The sequence below is a fragment of the Kogia breviceps genome, chromosome 15 (assembly GCF_026419965.1).
Source record: "Kogia breviceps isolate mKogBre1 chromosome 15, mKogBre1 haplotype 1, whole genome shotgun sequence".
Classification (NCBI taxonomy): domain Eukaryota; kingdom Metazoa; phylum Chordata; class Mammalia; order Artiodactyla; family Physeteridae; genus Kogia; species Kogia breviceps.
This window is the reverse complement of record NC_081324.1, coordinates 62,327,205-62,345,711: the sequence shown is the minus strand read 5'-3', so window position 1 is coordinate 62,345,711 and position 18,507 is coordinate 62,327,205. Positions and strand designations below refer to the sequence as shown.

Genomic DNA, 18,507 nt, shown 5'->3' with positions numbered 1-18,507 from the left:
TATTCTGGATGGAGGAAGGAGCCATGAACCCATGAATGCTGCAGCTTCTAGAAGCTGGAAAGCGGTAGGAAACGGATTCTTTCCAAGACCCTCCAGAGAAAACGCAGCCCTGCCAGCACCTTGACTTAGCCCAGTGAGACCTATTCTGGAATTCTGACTTCCAGAATTCTAAGATAATAGATTTATTTTGTCTTAAGCCACTAAGTTTGTGGTAATTTGTTACAGCAGACATAGGAAACTAATATAGAAGTCTGAGTTTAAAAAAATTCAGATAAAATTACTTAGGAAACACTTTATTGCACAAAATTTACATTTGTTGTATATGATGAAAAGCATGGCAAAAACAACCTTTTGTTAATCCATTTTTCTTTGAGATTTTTCTGTGAAAAGTAAAGATTTCCTAATACATTCTTTTTATATAGTTGTTTAACAGTTGTGTTGGTAGTAAGTATCTTGGGACATAAGGTATAAAACTGAAAACGGATCAGAAAAGTGCAGGGGGAAGACCACTGCCAAAGAGTAACCTCCAGGAACTCGGCATTTTCCATGGCAAGGCAGATGCTGAGGGGTCATCACGCTGCAATTGAAGAACAAAATATTGTAATCCTTCAACTTTATCACTAAATCTCCTTTTAACACGTATTACAAAACTCTCCCTTTGTTGTCGTTGTTCCTTTTGGTTTTGACACTTCTTGCTGTGATTTATTGTAAGGAAGAAACAAAGTAATACATTTGTGTCTTTATATCAGCTGAAGATAAATTTCCTCAATTTCCAAACCATAAAGATATGAACCAGAAAGGCTATAAATAGAGTCCATGGAGCAAAATCAAATTCAAAAGAAATAGTGGTTAAAAAAAAAAAATCAATGCTGTGTGATTTGTATCAATTTGTTCTTCAAAAAAAGCCTGAATTAAAAAGACAGTCACCTACCATGTAAAGCAGGCTTAGGTTACTTCTGTTATGTCTAAAGGCTAACTGATTTCCCTGGGTGTCATGTTCTTATTTCATAATAGAGAAAAGTATTTTAATTATAATGCATATTGAATAGCTAAAGTATTGCTCACAAAGCTATACCTTTGCTTAAAAAAAAAAGAAAAACCTGAATTCCAAAGAGGACTTGTTTATCCTTATAAAAAGCTGCCTGGTATAATTAATGCAACACTAAGAATAAATACAACAAAGTACTTAAGATTTTCCTTTTTTTTTTTTTGAAAATCAGCCTTAATGAAACAACTGTAGACAACAGGTTGCTTAGCTGTCTTCTTTTGAAAAGTTCAGCTAACTTAAATTTTATATAAAGATGTCTAAATTTAACATAAACTTTCACTTATTTGGTCTACTTATATAGCATGTAAAAATGCAAGTTTATGAATACATAACCAGAGAAATCAGAGACTTAAGCTTTAGTGAAACTTACACATGGTTTGATTATCTGAAGCCATTCATTAAGATATTCAACAAGACCTAACGCATCTGGGATATTGTCTCCTTCCGAAACGAATTTCAGCAGAATCACCATTGGGATTTCTTTAGAACAGCTACAACAATTAAAAAGAATAATTAGATATTCTTCTACTGATACAAGATGATGGTTCCAGTGTGCCTGTTTTTATAGCTGAGATAATCTGCCAGGTTTTAGGCAAGGAGATGCCACATCACAAGATCACTTATGTATCTTCTATTTGTAGGGACAAAACTAGGAACCATGTAACACCCACCCTGGGCACATGAATGTTCCTGCCCCACACCAAGATTTGCGCTGGAAAATTAAAAGAACATCAATTTTGTGAGAAATATCGTAAATAGCATGAATTTTAAAGCTACAGATGGTAGAGCTGCGGTTTCTTGCAGATACAAACATTTAATTCAAAATGTTTAATTCAAAACAGAAAACAATTTAATTCAAAACAGAAAACAGACCAAGAAATTAGTAGTGGTAGTTTATTCTAGGTGACAGAACTGAGTATTTAAAATATTGTTTCTTTTGACTATTCTACATTTGCAAAATGTTCTATGAGGAACATGTCTTTCATAATATTTTGTCTAGTGTTGCTAACTTTGTGGGCAAAGTTAACAGCTGCCCAGAGCTTGTTCTCTGCCCTCACAGTTTCACCCTATACTTGTGAGCTCAGGGTTGAGGAGGGCTCAAGCAGGCCCCAGAGCTCTTCCCCCAGCAGCTGTCCCCCTCTGGTTCTCTGCCTCATAGTCTCCAGCTGTGTCAGCCACCCCAACTCTGGTCTCCAGTCCCCTCGACTTAGCAAGATGGCTGCACTCTGCCTGTCTCCCCACCCCATGCTGCAGTCCAGCAGGAAGCTGGGGCAATAGCAGGACTCTACTGCTTTCTCCCAGGCTTCACAGCTGAGTGCTGCATGGTGTCCAATGTCTGATGAACAGCTGTTTCATTAATGTTGTCCAGTTTCCAATTGTTTATGGCAGGAGGGCAAGTCTGCTATCAGCTACTCTGACACGGCCAGAAGCAAAGACAGGAGACTGACTTGCAAAGAAGCAAGAAGTCAGTTTGAAGGGGCAGAGTGCGGGGGGAGCACGAAGAGAGCAGAATCCCCCTCCCCCCACGGAGAAGGGCGAGACCAGCAAGGACATACAGGAGGCGACGTGGGGCCAACTCTGGCAAAGCGGGTAGGTTGTTGCAAAGGAGACGAGGAGAAAAGGAGAGAGAACAAAAGCAAGGAAGAATGCGACAGCTCTGGGGACACCGTGAGGGCCAGGAAGCCAGCATCTGTGCAGAGCGCACCTGGGGGGCCAGGCCAGAGGGGCCTGGAGGGCTCTGGATGGCACACTGAGGAGGATGAACCAGATTCCGCAAAAGGCAAGTAAAACTGCTGATGGATTTTTACTCAGGGAGGCTTGTGATCAGTTTTGCATTTTAGAAAGTTAATTCCAGCATCGCTGCTGAGGTGGTCAGGGCAGGTCAGAATGAGGCAGTAGGGGATCGATCAAGAGACCCTGACAGCAGCTGCTGTGTCCTGGACTGTGTCCCTCCAGAACCTACAAGTGGAAGCCTCACCCACGGGCGACTGTATCTGGAGGCAGGAGGTAATTCAGTGAAAGGTCACAGGAGGGGGCCCTAATCCGATGGGACCATGGCCTTACAAGGAAAGAAGGAGCTCTCTCTCTGCTGCGTGAGGACACAGCCAGAAGGTGGCCGTCTGCAGGCCAGGAAGAGGGCCCTCCCCAGAACCCGACCAGGCCGGCACCCTGACCTCCAGCCTCCAGAGCTGTGAACAAATACATTTCTGTTGTTTAAGCCCCGCAGTCTATGGTCTGACAGAAGTGCAGGCCATGGGTGATGTGGCCTGAATGAATTCAAAGCTGGTGGTTTGTAGGGCAGGTGTGGAGAATAACCAGGTGGCCAGGGCTTTTAGGCTGTGGTAAGAAAAGAGGTGAAATAATATATTATACTAAAGGGCATAAGCTAGACAGGGAAAGAAGTGAAAACACGAATGGAAGATAGACTAGGAAAAAAACAAAAGTTGAAGGAAATGATGGTTTTAATAAGAGCATAGATTTTCAGGTATAAAACAAGAGTTATTTAATGAGTATAGATCTTCTATTTAGAACAATGACAAAGTTCTGAAAGTGGATGGTGGTGATGGGTACAGAACAATGAATGTACTGAATGTCACTTAACTGTATACTTAAAAATGGTTAATTTAATGTTATGTACATCTCACCACCACCGCCACTGCAAAGAGGACTGACTGCAGAGGTTGCACAGAATATGTATTAGGACCCCTAACATGACACACATAATAAAGCATTAAATATGGCTTTTCAGGAACCAATTCTATAACCACATTTCAATCTTTCGCCTGAATGTAACATGGTACCTATTTAATGAAGAGATTTTCAGAGTTCCAGTAAGTACTCCAAACACTATCCCAGTTATCTTACTTTCATTTTCAGATAAGATGGGCAGCAAATATACAGGTAAGCTCACCCTTCGTCATAGAGTTTTTTTGTGATACCTCCTCCAGGAATACGGACACAAAACTCAGAATCATCTATTTCAGGAATGCGTGGGCTTTTTTCCATTTCTTCCCAGTTAAGGCTCTGTATTTTATTCTGAACACTTTTTTGCATGGAAGGTGTAAGTAGGTACCTGAAGGGAGTACTGGAAACAATCATATAATTAACTAAAAACTCACAAATACGTACATTAAGACAGTTAACAGTTCTTTTAGCAAAAATTATCTTGTTCTCCATATATTCTGCTGCACAAAGCAAAACACGCGTTTTAGCAGTCTATGGAAGAGCAACATGTAAAAATATTGCTCTGACTTGCTATTTACAAATTTAGGGGAGAGCGTAGACACAGGAAAACTTAACCCAAGGCCAGGCCAGCGTGAAGATGTCCACAGCCACGCTCCACCAGGCCCACTGTGAGAGTCCCAGAAACTAAGTCTAGTCTTGAAAGGTTACTCTTGGCTAATAATTTCTTCATCAGAATTTTACAGGTGAAGAAATTATAATGTAATAAACTAGTTTAGATTTTTAAGTCTTGGATACTTTGTTTTCTATTTAAGAATTCAATCTGACATGCCTGGGAGCTATACTTAAAGGCAACTGGAGTTCTGCAAATACAAATGGTTGAATATATGGAAATAAATAGAAACATCAATCCAGTCTTTGAAAAACGATCAACCAACAAACATCAGGTACCCTTTCTCCTTTCTCTTCATCAGCTGAGGTTTGTGGTGCTGCCAGGCATGTGATACCACACAGCAGAGCACGGCTCCAGAACCATTCCCGCTTTTACCCTAGGATCCCAGTGCTGCAGCCCTGGGAATGTCAAGGGCCCCCCACCTCTACTCCTCCTGGCTCATGTTCTTTACCTCCTTCTTTCTAAATTCCAGGGAGGACAAGAAAGGATATACATGGCTTTAAATTTTTATTTTAACCTTTTAATACAGAAATCATCCTAATAACTGTATAAACCATAGCAAAATACTTTTCCAAAGACAGAGACATACCTGCGGAGCTGGAGGTCATTACGGTGATACGAGTGGCTGCTTGAAAGAACAACAACTTTGGCACAGTTGCTGCTTTTCACCCAGGAAAGCAGTTTCTCACAGAATGACTTTGATTTATACTTTGTATACCATTGAAAGAATAAAACAAAAATAGAAAAGTTAGATCCTAGAGTTATAATAAGAGTAGTCTATATAGTATTTAGACTAGGTTTTAAGGTTATTTTATTTAGGTTATCATCACATAACCCATGGTATGTGATGATATATAGTTTGTATATACTAAAATTATAATTATTTTTAGATCCACTTACTGTCCTTAGACTGAAGGTGAAAGATGAGGAGCAATGACTATTTCTTTTTTAAAAAAATTTTTCTTGCAGTACATGGGCCTCTCATTGCTGTGGCCTCCCCCGTTGCGGAATACAGGCTCTGGACGCGCAGGCTCAGTGGCCATGGCTCACGGGCCCAGCCGCTCTGCAGCATGTGGGATCTTCCCAGACCGGGGCACGAACCCGTGTCCCCTGCATCGGCAGGCGGACTCTCAACCACTGCGCCACCAGGGAAGTCCTATTGTTATTATTTTTTTTAACATCTTTATTGGAGTAGAATTGCTTTACAATGGTGTGTTAGTTTTTGCTGTATAACAAACTGAATCAGCTATACGTATACATACATCCCCATATCTCCTCCCTCTTGCATCTCCCTCCCACCCTCCCTAATCCCACCCCTCAGAGTGGTCACAAAGCACCAAGCTGATCTCCCTGTGCTATGTGGCTGCTTCCCACTAGCTATCTACTTTCCATTTGGTAGTGTATATATGTCCATGCCACTCTCTCACTTTGTCCCAGCTTACCCTTCTCCCTCCCCATATCCTCAAGTCCATTCTCTAGTAGGTCTGCATCTTTATTCCTGTCTTGCCACTAGGTTCTTCGTGACAATTTTTTTGTTTTTTTTTAAATTCTATATATATGTGTTAGCATACAGTATTTGTTTTTCTCTTTCTGACTTACTCCACTCTGTATGACAGACTTTAGGTCCATCCACCTCACTACAAATGACTCAATATTGTTTCTTTTTATGGCTGAGTAATATTCCATTGTATATATGTGCCACATCTTCTTTAACCATTCATCTGTTGATGGACACTTAGGTTGCTTCCAAGTCCTGGCTATTGAAAATAGAGCTGCAATGAACATTGTGGCACATGACTCTTTCGAATTATGGTTTTCTCAGGATATATATATATAGTGGGATTGCTGGGTTGTATGGTAGTTCTATTTGTAGTTTTTTAAGAAACCTCCATACTGTTCTCCATAGTGGCTGTATCAATTTACATTCCCACCAACAGTGCAAGAGGGTTCCCTTTCTCCACACCCTCTCCAGCATTTATTGTTTGTAGATTTTATGATGATGGCCATTCTGACCGGTGTGAGGTGATACCTCATTGTAGTTTTGATTTGCATTTCTCTAAATGATTAGTGATGTTCAGCATCCTTTCATGTGTTTGTTGGCAATCTGTATATCTTCTTTGGAGAAATGTCTGTTTCGGTCTTCTGCCCATTTTTGGATTGGATTGTTTTTTGATATTGAGCTGCATGAGCTGCTTGTATATTCTGGAGATTAATCCTTTGTCAGTTGCTTTGTTTGCAAATATTTTCTCCCATTCTAAGGGTTGTCTTTTCATCTTGTTTATGGTTTCCTTTGCCATGCAAAAGCTTTAACTTTCATTAGGTCCCATTTATTTACTTTTGTTTTTATTTCCATTTCTCCAGGAGGTGGGTCAAAAAGGAACTTGCTGTGATTTATGTCATGGAGTGTTCTGCCTATGTTTTCCTCTAAGAGCTCTATAGTGTCTGGCCTTACATTTAGGTCTTTAATCCATTTTGAGTTTATTTTTGTGTATGGTGTTAGGGAGTGTGCTAATTTCATTCTTTTACATGTAGCTGTCCATTTTTCCCAGCCCCACTTGCTGAAGAGGCTGTCTTTTCTCCACTGTATATTCTTGCCTCCTTTATCAAAGATAAGGTGACCATAGGTGCGTGGGTTTATCTCTGGGCTCTCTATCCTGTTCCATTGATCTATATTTCTGTTTTTGTGCCAGTACCATACTGTCTTGATTACTGTAGTTTTCTAGTATAGTCTGAAGTCAGGGAGCCTGATTCCTCCAGCTCCATTTTTCATTCTCAAGATTGCTTTGGCTATTCGGGGTCTTTTGTGTTTCCATACAAATTGTGAAATTTTTTGTTCTAGTTCTGTGAAAAATGCCATTGGTAGTGTGATAGGGATTGCACTGGATCTGTAGATTGCTTTGGGTAGTAGCGTCATTTTCACAATGTTGATTCTTCCAATCCAAGAACATGGTGTATCTCTCCATCTGTCAGTATCATCTTTAATTTCTTTCAACAGTGTCTTATAGTTTTCTGCATACAGGTGTTTTGTCTCCTTAGGTAGGTTTATTCCTAGGTATTTTATTCTTTTTGTTGCAATGGTAAATGGGATTGTTTCCTTAATTTCTTTTTCAGATTTTTCATCATTAGTGTATAGGAATGCAAGAGATTTCTGTGCATTAATTTTGTATCCTGCTACTTTACCAAATTCATTTATTAGCTCTGGTAGTTTTCTGGTAGCATCTTTAGGATTCTCTACGTATAGTATGTCATCTGCAAACAGTGACAGTTGTGCTTCTTCTTTTCCAATTTGTATTCCTTTTATTTCTTTTTCTTCTCTGATTGCTGTGGCTAAAACTTCCAAAACTATGTTGAATAATAGTGGTGAGAGTGGGCAACCTTGCCTTGTTCCTGATCTTAGTGGAAATGGTTTCAGTTTTTCACCATTGAGAACGATGTTGGCTATGGGTTTGTCATATATGGCCTTTGTTATGTTGAGGTAAGTTCCCTCTATGTCTACTTTCTAGAGGGTTTTTATCATAAATGGTTGTTGAATTTTGTTGAAACCGTTTCTGCATCTAATGAGATGATTATATGGTTTTTCTCCTTCAATTTGTTAACATGGTTTATCACATTGATTGATTTTCATATATTGAAGAATCCTTGCATTACTGGGATAAACCCCACTTGATCATGGTGTATTGATCCTTTTAATGTGCTGCTGGATTCTGTTTGCTAGTATTTTGTTCAGGACTTTTGCATCTATGTTCATCAGTGATATTGGCCTGTAGCTTTTTTTTTTTTGTGGTATCTTTGTCTGGTTTTGGTATCAGGGTGATGGTGGCCTCGTAGAATGAGTTTGCGAGTGTTCCTCCCTCTGCTATATTTTGGAAGAGTTTGCGAAGGATAGGTGTTAGCTCTTCTCTAAATGTTTGATAGAATTTGCCTGTGAAGCCATCTGGTCCTGGGCTTTTGTTTGTTTGAAGATTTTTAATGACAGTTTCAATTTCAGTGCTTGTAATTGGTCTGTTTATATTTTCTATTTCTTCCTGGTTCAGCCTTGGCAGGTTGTGCTTTTCTAAGAATTTGTCCATTTCTTCCAGGTTGTCCATTTTATTGGCATATAGGTGCTTGTAGTAATCTCTCATGAGCAACCAAACCAAAAAACTAATCCAACAATGATAACAAGTGCTAAAAACTATACTAAAAAACCCCCCCAAAACCAAATAATGCTCAGTCAGAACCCTAGGACAAATGGCAAATGCAAATGTATACAGACAAAATCACACAAAGAAGCATACACATACACACTCACAAAAAGAGAAAGAGGAAAAAATATATATATATTAAATAATAAAAAAGGAAGAGAGCAACCAAATCAATAAACAAATCTACCAATGATAATAAGCTCTAAATACTAAACTAAAAACATAAAACCAGAAACAACAACAACAAAAAACCAGAAACAAATTAGATACAGAAGGAAAACCCCAAGTCTACAGCTGCTACCAAAGTCCACTGCCTCAATTTTGGGATGATTTGTTGTCTATTCAGGTATTCCAGAGATGTAGGGTACATCAAGTTGATTGTGGAGATTTAATCCGCTGCTCCTGAGGCTGCTGAGAGAGATTTTCCTTTCTCTTCTTTGTTCACACAGCTCCTGGGGTTCAGCTTTGGATTTGGCCCTGCTTCTGTGTGTAGGTCACGTGAGGACATCTCTTCCCCACCCAGACAGGACAGGGTTAAAGAAGTGGCTGCTTAGGGGGCTCTGGCTCACTCAAGCTGAGGGGAGGGAGGGGTATGGAATGTGAGGCGAGCCTGTGGTGGCAGAGGCTGGCGTGACGTTGCAACAGCCTGAGGTGCACCATGTGTTCTCCCGGGGAAGCTGTCCCTGGATCACAGGACACTGGCAGTGGTGGGCCACACAGGCTCCCAGGAGGGGAGGTGTGGATAGTGACCTGTGCTTGCACACAGGCTTCTTGGTGGCTGCAGCAGCAGCCTTAGCATCTCATGCCCGTCTCTGGGGTCCGCACTGATAGCTACAGCTCACACCCATCTCTGGAGGTTGTTTAGGTGGTGCTCTGAATCCCCTCTCCTCGCGTATCCCCAAACAATGGTCTCTTGCATCTTAGACAGGTCCAGAATTTACCCTGGACTCCCTCCCTGTTAGCTGTGGCACACTAGCCCCCTTCAGGCTGTCTTCACACAGCCAACCCCAGTCCTCTCCCTGGGATCTGACCTCCGATGCCTGAGCCTCAGCTCCCAGTCCCCACGTGCCCCAGTGGGTGAGCAGACAAGCCTCTCGGGCTGGTGAGTGCTGGTCAGCACCAATCCTCAGCACGGGAATCTCTCCACTTTGCCCTCTGCACCCCCCTGTTGCTGCGCTCTCCTCTGTGGCTCCAAAGCTTCCCCCCAGCCACCCCCCATCTCCACCAGTGAAGGGGCTTCCTAGTGTGTGGAAACTTTTCCTTCTTCACAGCTCCCTCCCAGAGGTGCAGGTCCTGTCCCTATTCTTTTGTCTCTGTTTTTCCTTTTTTCTTTTGCCGTATGCAGGTATATGGGGAGTTTCTTGCCTTTTGGGAAGTCTGAGGTCTTCTGCCAGCGTTCAGTAGGTGTTCTGTAGGAGCTGTTCCACATGTAGATGTAGTTTTGATGTATTTGTGGGGAGGAAGGTGATCACCACGTCTTACTCCTCCACCATCTTGAAGGCACCCCACAATGACTATTTATTTTATCTTTACAAGTAGAGATAAGGTAAGTGTGAGGAATCTAGATTTCAATTTCCCTGTTCTGTACTTCAGTGATCTATTGTTACTCAAAAACCACCACGTGGTTATCTATGAGACGTTCTTGCCAGAAATTTCTGCCCCAAATCTGATCAGAAAGAAACAGTTAGGTGAATCCAGAAGGCTGAAAATCTGGCCTGGGTCCCTCAGAGGTATCAATATTCTGAATCACAGAAAGAGGAGGGCAGCTCTACCCTGAACACCAACTGAAAAGATCTAACAGCCTAAGGCAACACACAAACCTTGCCTGGATCCAGAATTGAAGGATATCTGGGGAACAACTGGGGAATCTGAATATGTTGAATGCTAGTACTTAATAATTCACTGAATGCTGACTTTCTAGGTGTGTGGCAGTGTTGTGGTAGTGAGGTTGTGTGTGAAGGAGAGTCCCCTTCTCATATGGAGTGAGCAACATGATGTCAGCAGCCTCCTTTTGGACTGTTTGGCAGGAGGAAACTGTGTGTACTTGCACAAAGAGAATCAAGCAGGTGTGGCACGATGTGAACAGGTGACTGATCTGAGTCATAAAATTTGGGGGGAAAACCCACTTTATGGAAACTCTTTTCAGAGACTATTAATAAAATAATTATTCAATAAAATTTAAAACACAGGTAAGAAACGGCTACCTTTTAAAAACAGAAGGGCAGTTTGTGTCGTGGTTAAGAGAGGCCAGCTCCAGAGCCAGGCTGCCGGGTCTAGAATGCTGGCTCCACCCATGGACCACACGGCTTGAGCAAGCTGCCTGAGCTTCTGTGTTTCCGATTTCTCACTTGTAAAATGAAAATAATTAGCATCTGCCTCCTAGGATTGTTGTGAGGACTGAGTAGAGAAACATGCCTTGAAGTATTTAGAGAATTATTGGTGCAAATTATCTATGCTCAAAAAATGTTTGCTACTTTGAAATCACTCTTTATTTACATCTATCAACAATTTCAGGGACTTCCCTGGTGGCACAGTGGTTAAGAATCTGCCTGCCAATGCAGGGGACATGGGTTTGAGCCCTGGTCTGGGAAGATCCCACATGCCATGGAGCAACTAAGCCTGTGCGCCACAACTATTGAGCCTGTGCTCTAGAGCCCGCAAGCCACAACTACTGAGCCTGCGTGCTGCAACTGCCAAAGCCCACGTGCCTAGAGCCTGTGCTCTGCAACAAGAGAAGCCACTGCAATGAGAAGCCGAGCAGCCCCCGCCCAACGCCTGCGCACCACAACCAAGAGTAGCCCCTGCTTGCCACAACTAGAGAAAGCCCACATGCAGCAACAAAGACCCAACACAGCCAATAAATAAATAAAAATTTAAAAAAATTCATTTAGAAGTGTCTGAATTGTCCATCTTACTTCTCGAACTTACACTGATATTAGGAAGAGAACAAAAAAGCCACGTGGCACAATGTAAAAATGCTAGAACTCTCACTGCCAAACTTTATGTGTGATATTGTTAACTAAGGAAAGAGTGATAAATATTAAAATAACCATAGATCCATTCATGATAGCCTCAAACTGGAAAAAAATCAAATGTTCCATCAACAGTATGGGTAAATCATGGTTTATTTACACAACAGATTCATGCACAGAGGTGAGAAGGAAGTAATTACCTCCACCTGCAACAATGTGGAAGCACGTCGCAGACAGAATGTGGAGTAAAGGAGGCCAGACGTGAAGAAGTGCACCCGTGAGATCCCGCTCCTACAACATGGTGACTGTGGGGGTGTGTGGAAGGTCCCCCAGGAAGGGGAGACCTTTCTATCCCCCTGAACAGGTGGTACCTCAATCCACTCTACACCAAGGCTCTGTCTAGAAGCCGAGGATACAGGAGTGAATGACACCTTGTCACTTTTCTCAGGGAACTTCCTTTCTATCAGAGGTGGGAAGTGAGGAGTCAAGAAGAAAACTAGCTCAGGATAAGAGGAGAGAAATGGTGCTGGGGGGAGGCCTTTCTGATGAGGGACAGTTAAGCAAAGACTAAAGGAAGTGAGCCATTCAGGTGTCCAGTGGAAAAGTGGTCCAGGCAGAGAAACTACTGTGAAGACTGAGACAGGATGAGCTTAATGTGTTTGAACAGCACAGGGTGGCCAGCGTGGCTGGAGCAGGGCAAGTAAGAGGGGGAGCAAGGGACAGGCACGCAGGACAGCTGGATGTGGGGCCAGGGAACGAGCTGCCCCGCAGACGCTCCAAGGTAACCAAATGCTCTTTACGGCAGCTGCTCGCCACGCATGGCTGTGGAGAACTTGCAGTGTGGCTACTGGGACAGAGGAACTGAATTTTTAATTTTACTTACTTTTAATGAGTGAGTCAAAATTTAAACAGCTACATGTGTCTAGTGGCTGCCACGTCAGAGATGTAGGGCCTGTCGGGCCATGGTGAGGGCTGTGAACTCTCTTTGAGATGGGAAGCTACTGGCATGTTTGGAAGGCAGAAGTGACGTGCTTTGATTGAGATTTAAAGGATCATGAGTGGAGCTGTCTGCGGGGCGGGTGGTGCGGAAGCAGAATCCGGGCATGAGGGAGGGGGTGGCTGGACTGGAGTGGTGGCAGCGGAAGATGAAAGAAGTTGGATTCAGAAAATATTTTCATATATATATAATTTTTATGTAGATGCCACCAGTTTGAAATGTAACTCAAATAGAATAAACCTGTAATATTTATATGCTTAAAGTTTTTCACCAATGCTACGTGAATCGGGAATATATAAGACCCAAGCTATATGTCCCGATTCCTTTCAATATATTCATGAAATAATACTAACAACTCCGAAATTTTATGAATATTTCTCTATAGAATCAGACCTTGCTTAACCGTATAAACATAAACAAAGAAATGATTTCTGAGTCTTAATGATAATGACTCAGTATTTTCTCATTATATTGTACTTTAATAAACTTAAGAAGGCAAAAATAACATACTAACCTTAATAAAAATGGATCTTAACTGAAGAGCCACTAGTTTCTTTGAAGGCGATGCATACACTGCAAGTCCAAGAAAATGAAACCAAGTGATAGTTAAATTGAAGGAGTCATACAAGTGAAGTTATAATGATAAAAAGCTGAACTAGGACAACTTCTGTATCTAAATGTTTTTGATAGTTAAAATATAGAACATATGCACTATGTCATTTAGTTAAAACAAAACACTTTAATACCTCAGAATTCACCTGTGGGCTTTATTCTATGGAATACATTCAGTGCTGAAAAGTTAACTGTAAGAAAATTATCAAAAATTATTTCTCTTCTTTTTTTTTTTTTTTTTTTTTTTTTTTGCGGTATGCGGGCCTCTCACTGTTGTGGCCTCTCCCGTTGCGGAGCCCAGGCTCCGGACGCACAGGCCCAGCGGCCATGGCTCACGGGCTTAGTCGCTCCGCGGCATGTGGGATCTTCCCGGACCAGGGCACGAACCCGTGTCTCCTGCATCGGCAGGCGGATTCTCAACCACTGCGCCACCAGGGAAGCCCCTATTTCTCTTCTTTGACTGTAAAACCAGAGAATTATTCCCCTAGAAATTTCTAGCATTATGACAAATGACATCATTCTTAAGACCGTTTTTGGTTTCTGATATTCTTTCCCCTTCTCTCTAGAGAACAGCAACAGTCATTGGGATTAGAAGAAGGAAGAATAACATGTGGCAAATGTTAGCTGTGTAATAAAATACCCGCAATAGGTACATTTGTGTTCTTTAGGAGTTTTTGAAAGACCTAAAATAACATGCAAAAATTTTTGTGAGTCGACCTGTGTGAATTTTTTCTGCAAAAAGGATCCAGAATTTTCATCAGATTCTACAAGGGGCCCACTTTACTGATGCTTAAGAGGTCCTGCCCAACTTCACCTCCAAGAATGAGAAGCTCCAAAATGACCCAAGGACAAAATACAGAGTGCCCGAGGACACGTGATTAGGCCACTGTGCCAAGGGGTAAGCTTTCAGTTACTGTAAAAAGATTACAAATAACCCTAGACTTGGGCACAGCCTTTGGTGGATCACGTCTCTCTTGTTATACAGGTCTTTTCAGGGTTGTCTCATTGGACTGGTGCACGTGGGGTGGCCGGGGCTGTACTACATCAGCGAGTCTGCTGACCACCAGGTATGTGTGGGGCAAAGGAGGCTACAGCAGGAGGTCTAGGAATTAAGGAAAAGGGCAGGCTGAGCTTTAATATATAAGATGTACCACTTTCTACAACAGCAACACTTGTGTTCTCCACCAGTGTATCACGAAGGTCTTTTTATGTTGTTAAGACCCTGTTTTCCAGATCCTTTTTCTTGTCAGGTGATGTAACATCGCCTTTCATGTATTCTGGCCAAAAATATTTAGCTTTTAAATAACCTTTTTTCCTAACTCCAGTTTCATAAAATACAGAAACTAGAGGAACATAGCAAATGACACCACATGAAGCAATCAGACAAACGTAGAAGGTGGGACATTCTATAGGACAATGTGTCCAGTTTTTTCCTTCAATAAATCAGTTTTGCAAAGAAGGGAAAGAGATTATGTAGGGTAACAGATTTCAAAGGCATGATAATCAGAAGTACTATGGCCTGGTCTGGACAAACTAACTTTAAAGGACAGTTTTGGGTAAACTGGGCCTCTCTGAATATGGATAGGGTATAGGAAGATATTGCTAATTTTGTTAAATGCAATGGTGTTTTAGCTATGTAAAAAAATGTACTATAAGAGGTGCATACTTACATATTTGGGGGTGGAATGTTGTGATGTCTATAATTTATTTCAAAAAGACACCTCATCTTAAAAAATTAAAAAGTGGATTAAAGAACTGTACCCAATAGACCTGCTGCCAGTTTGTGTCAGAGGAAAAAGCCAGTGGGTCTTCCGCTGGAGCGAAGGTGCATTAGCAGGTGACGGGGAGGCAGGTCTCTGGGTCAGGCTGGCTCGATTAATCATGGGACCATAACTTCTCTGTGCACTGGTTCCCTGAACTATAAAACCACCCATGGAGTAGTTATGAGCATTAAGTGAATTAACACATGTAAATACACAGTGTTCAGCTCAGAGGAGATACTCAACAAATGACAGTTGTTATCATTAGTCTAAATATAAAAATTCTAGTTCTACCATTTATAGTCCTTTGTCCTTCAAGGCAATAATTGAAATTATCTAGTGTTAACAAAACCATCTTTCTAAAGTGTATTTCATTATCGCAAGCTAATGACATGGTTAATAAGACTGACCCAAAATGCTTCCTCACTTGTTTCTCGGTCCACCTACGGTCTTTCATGCTCCTCTGTCATCCTGTCACCTTTGGCTTCTACCTTAAACTGGTAAACCGAAGACTGAGAGGCCAAGGCAGCAGCTGCTCATCATGCCAGGTAACTGGAGGCTCCTTTGTTTTCCTCTCCTCCCGAAGGGCAGTCTCATCATGAACACAGTGGTCGGGGGCTGTAAACTGTGTGCCCCAACTAACCCAGCTTGACAGTGCAACAAGGAACTGTGGAGATGTATGGCGTGGGAAGAGCCCACACCTACTGCAGTGTTAGGAAACTCGGCCTCTCTGAGCCTCGTCAGTGTTACGACGGATTCTACAACGTGAAAGGATGGCAGAGGCCTGTGTGAGGTAGCATATATTAAACATACGAGACTGAGCCCAGTGGAATTCTCTCTCCCTGGTATTAATGATGCTTACCCACGCCAGTAAGGAGAGAAAATAAAACTGAGGATAAAAGGGAAAAACCCCACGTTAAACAAATAGGTATCTCAAATTCCATCCAAGGATACAAATACAACCACATCTCTCAAGGGAGCTGCCATTTAGGAAAGGCTAAGGCCTAAACCAGGGTGTATGCAGGAGAGGAGAACACAGTGCCCTGAACTCTGCACAGAGCCGGTGCCAGGTGCTGCAGGACATACTAGGAGGGTCTGATTCTGATTTAAAACAACTCTACCTTGTAGGAGAATATAACACACCTTCAGCATTTATACTGAGTTCTGTTGAATTTTCTTCTGCAGTTGCATATGGATTGTTTCCAACCATCGGCACAAGACAATCAGTATAGAAGTAACCAATCTTACACATATTCAGTGTAGAAATAATCAGATCTATTGCAAGCTGGCCAACATTTCCAACAGATACTGCTGGCTGAAACAGTAAAATAATATATTCATTAAGTCAACCAAATTAGCACACTTTAAAAAGTTTAGTCAGAAAACAACAATCACAGTACTGGTACTGCATGCTTATGCTCAGGTGAATCACAGCTGGATTCTGACCCCTTCATTAGCTCCACCTTTCAGACTACTGATTGAACACTTACTGAATACCCCAATGGAATGAATCTTCCATTTCTTCAACCCAGCATGGCTTCCCTCTTTACCACTCCACTGTCAAGGGTACCACTAGTATCTTTTGGACATTACTTTCTCTATGACATTTTTCTTTTTCTTTTTTTCTTGCCAGGTATCTCCTGCAAAAACGCCTTTTCTCTTTTGTGATTAATAAATATTTTTCAGGGAGATACTTTGAAATGAAGTCAAATTTCCTTCCTCAGTACACTATCACATGCTAATTTAAGTATTTATTGACATTTTATTTCTTTTTTGGCCACGCAGCATACGAGATCTTAGTTCCTGGACCAGGGATCAAACCTGTGCTCCCTGCAGTGGAAGGGTGAAGTCCTAACCACTGGACCACCAGGCAAGTCCCCATTAATATTTCTTGTGTGCACTATTATGATGAAAATTATCAAAAAGTAACTTTTCTATTACCATCATCCTTTTAAAAAACTAAGATATAATTGACATATAACATTATATTAATTTCAGGTGTACAACATTGTGATTCGACATCTGTACATACTGCAATATGATCTCCTCAACAGGTCTAGTTAGCAACCAACACCACTCAGGCAGAAAAAACTTTTTTTCTTGTAATGAGAACTTCTTAAGATCTACTCTGTTAACAACTTTCAAATGTACAATACAGTATTAACTATAGTCACCATGCTTCGAGTTACATCCCACGACTTATTTTTGACTAGAGATTTGTACTTTTTTTTTTTTTTTTGTGGTACGCGGGCCTCTCACTGTTGTGGCCTCTCCTGTTGCGGAGCACAGGCTCCGGACGCGCAGGCTCAGTGGCCATGGCTCACGGGCCCAGCCGCTCCGCAGCATGTGGGATCTTCCCGGCCTGGGGCACGAACCCGCGTCCCCTGCATCGGCAGGCGGACTCTCAACCACTGCACCATCAGGGAAGCCCGAGATTTGTATTTTTGACCCCCTTCACCCAATTTATCCACCCCTACTGGCAAGCACCAATCCGTTCTCTGTATCTATAAGTTTTTTTAAACTTTTTTTTTTTTTTTTTTTTTTCCGGTACGCGGGCCTTTCACTGTCGTGGCCCTTCCCGTTGCGGAGCACAGGCTCCGGACGCGCAGGCTCAGTGGCCATGGCTCACGGGCCCAGCCACTCCGCGGCATGTGGGATCTTCCTGGACCGGGGCACGAACCCGTGTCCCCTGCATTGGCAGGCGGACTCTCAACCACTGCGCCACCAGGGAAGCCCTCTATAAGTTTTTGTTTGTTTGTTTGTTTTTTAAATTCCAAATATGAAGCTTTTCTTAAGAGGTCCTTGGGTCCCTCCCCCTCCCAATAAATACTAGGCCCTTTCTGTATCTTTTTCAACGTTCTAGCCTTACTTATATACATGTGTTTCCAACTAAACTGCAAACTCCTTGAGGACAAAAATCTAGTCTTTTTGTCACATTTTGACACCACAGAACGCTCACTGAGTGAGCAAAAGTCTTCAGCAACCCGTCTGTAGTTTCCAGGCTAATGACAACGATTGGCTAGCTTGAACCTGACTCCCGAACTAGCTGAGAAAAGGTTTTCCAGGATGAAATGTAAAGCGAGTGGCCCGTACTACACCAGCTGAGCACAGGTCACTCCCCCGCACGTTCCGCTCTCAGCCACCAGGACTCGGGGCCGCAAACTCGCGCGCGTCCGGGGACCGCCGCTCGGACCCCCACCCCGCCCCCTCCCCCGAGGCCGGACTCACCATCAGGAGCGTGCACCCCGCGAGCTCGGGGACCGAGTCCCTGCAGGGGACGAACATGGTCTAGTCGGCTGCTACAGCTGGAAGAGCCTGCGGCCGGAAGTGCAGGCGGGAGGCGCGCGGGGTCCTACGAGGCCTTAGGCGCGGGGTCCTTCGAGGCCCCCGGCGCGGGGTCCTGAGGTGCCCGTCCCACTGTCTGCCGAGGCGGCGCGCGGCAGGGCCTGCGTGGAGGGGCGGTGGCAGGGGCGGCGCCGCGGGGAGCCGGCGGGCACAGCGCGGAGGCGGCGGGCGGGGCCGAGCGGGGGGCGCTGGCCGAGATGACTGACAGGCGGCGCGGGGGCAGCCCGGCCGCCG

General features: G+C 43.0%; 1 protein-coding gene across 1 annotated transcript; it reads right to left on the bottom strand.

Moving 5' to 3' along the window:
* Positions 1–277: 277 nt before the first annotated feature.
* On the bottom strand, positions 278–18,430 carry PSMG2 (proteasome assembly chaperone 2). The gene is made up of 7 exons (XM_059039916.2): positions 18,157–18,430; positions 16,072–16,243; positions 13,071–13,129; positions 4,993–5,111; positions 3,960–4,133; positions 1,419–1,539; positions 278–577 (listed from the first exon to the last, which is right to left on the bottom strand). Exons 1-7 carry the CDS (start codon positions 18,211–18,213, stop codon positions 485–487), a joined length of 795 nt encoding a protein of 264 aa, XP_058895899.1. The 5' UTR covers positions 18,214–18,430; the 3' UTR covers positions 278–484.
* Positions 18,431–18,507: the final 77 nt, after the last annotated feature.

What these genes read in the sequence shown, in the direction of transcription:
- PSMG2 (XM_059039916.2), bottom strand. Translation starts at nt 18,213, where the DNA reads ATGTTCGTCCCCTGCAGGGACTCGGTCCCCGAGCTCGCGGGGTGCACG. An exon ending in TAAGATCCATTTTTATTAAG is followed by an intron (nt 5,112 to 13,070) that starts GTTAGTATGTTA and finishes TGGTATACAAAG; the next exon opens with TATAAATCAAAGTCATTCTG. An exon ending in TTCAGATAATCAAACCATGT is followed by an intron (nt 578 to 1,418) that starts GTAAGTTTCACT and finishes CTTCAATTGCAG; the next exon opens with CGTGATGACCCCTCAGCATC.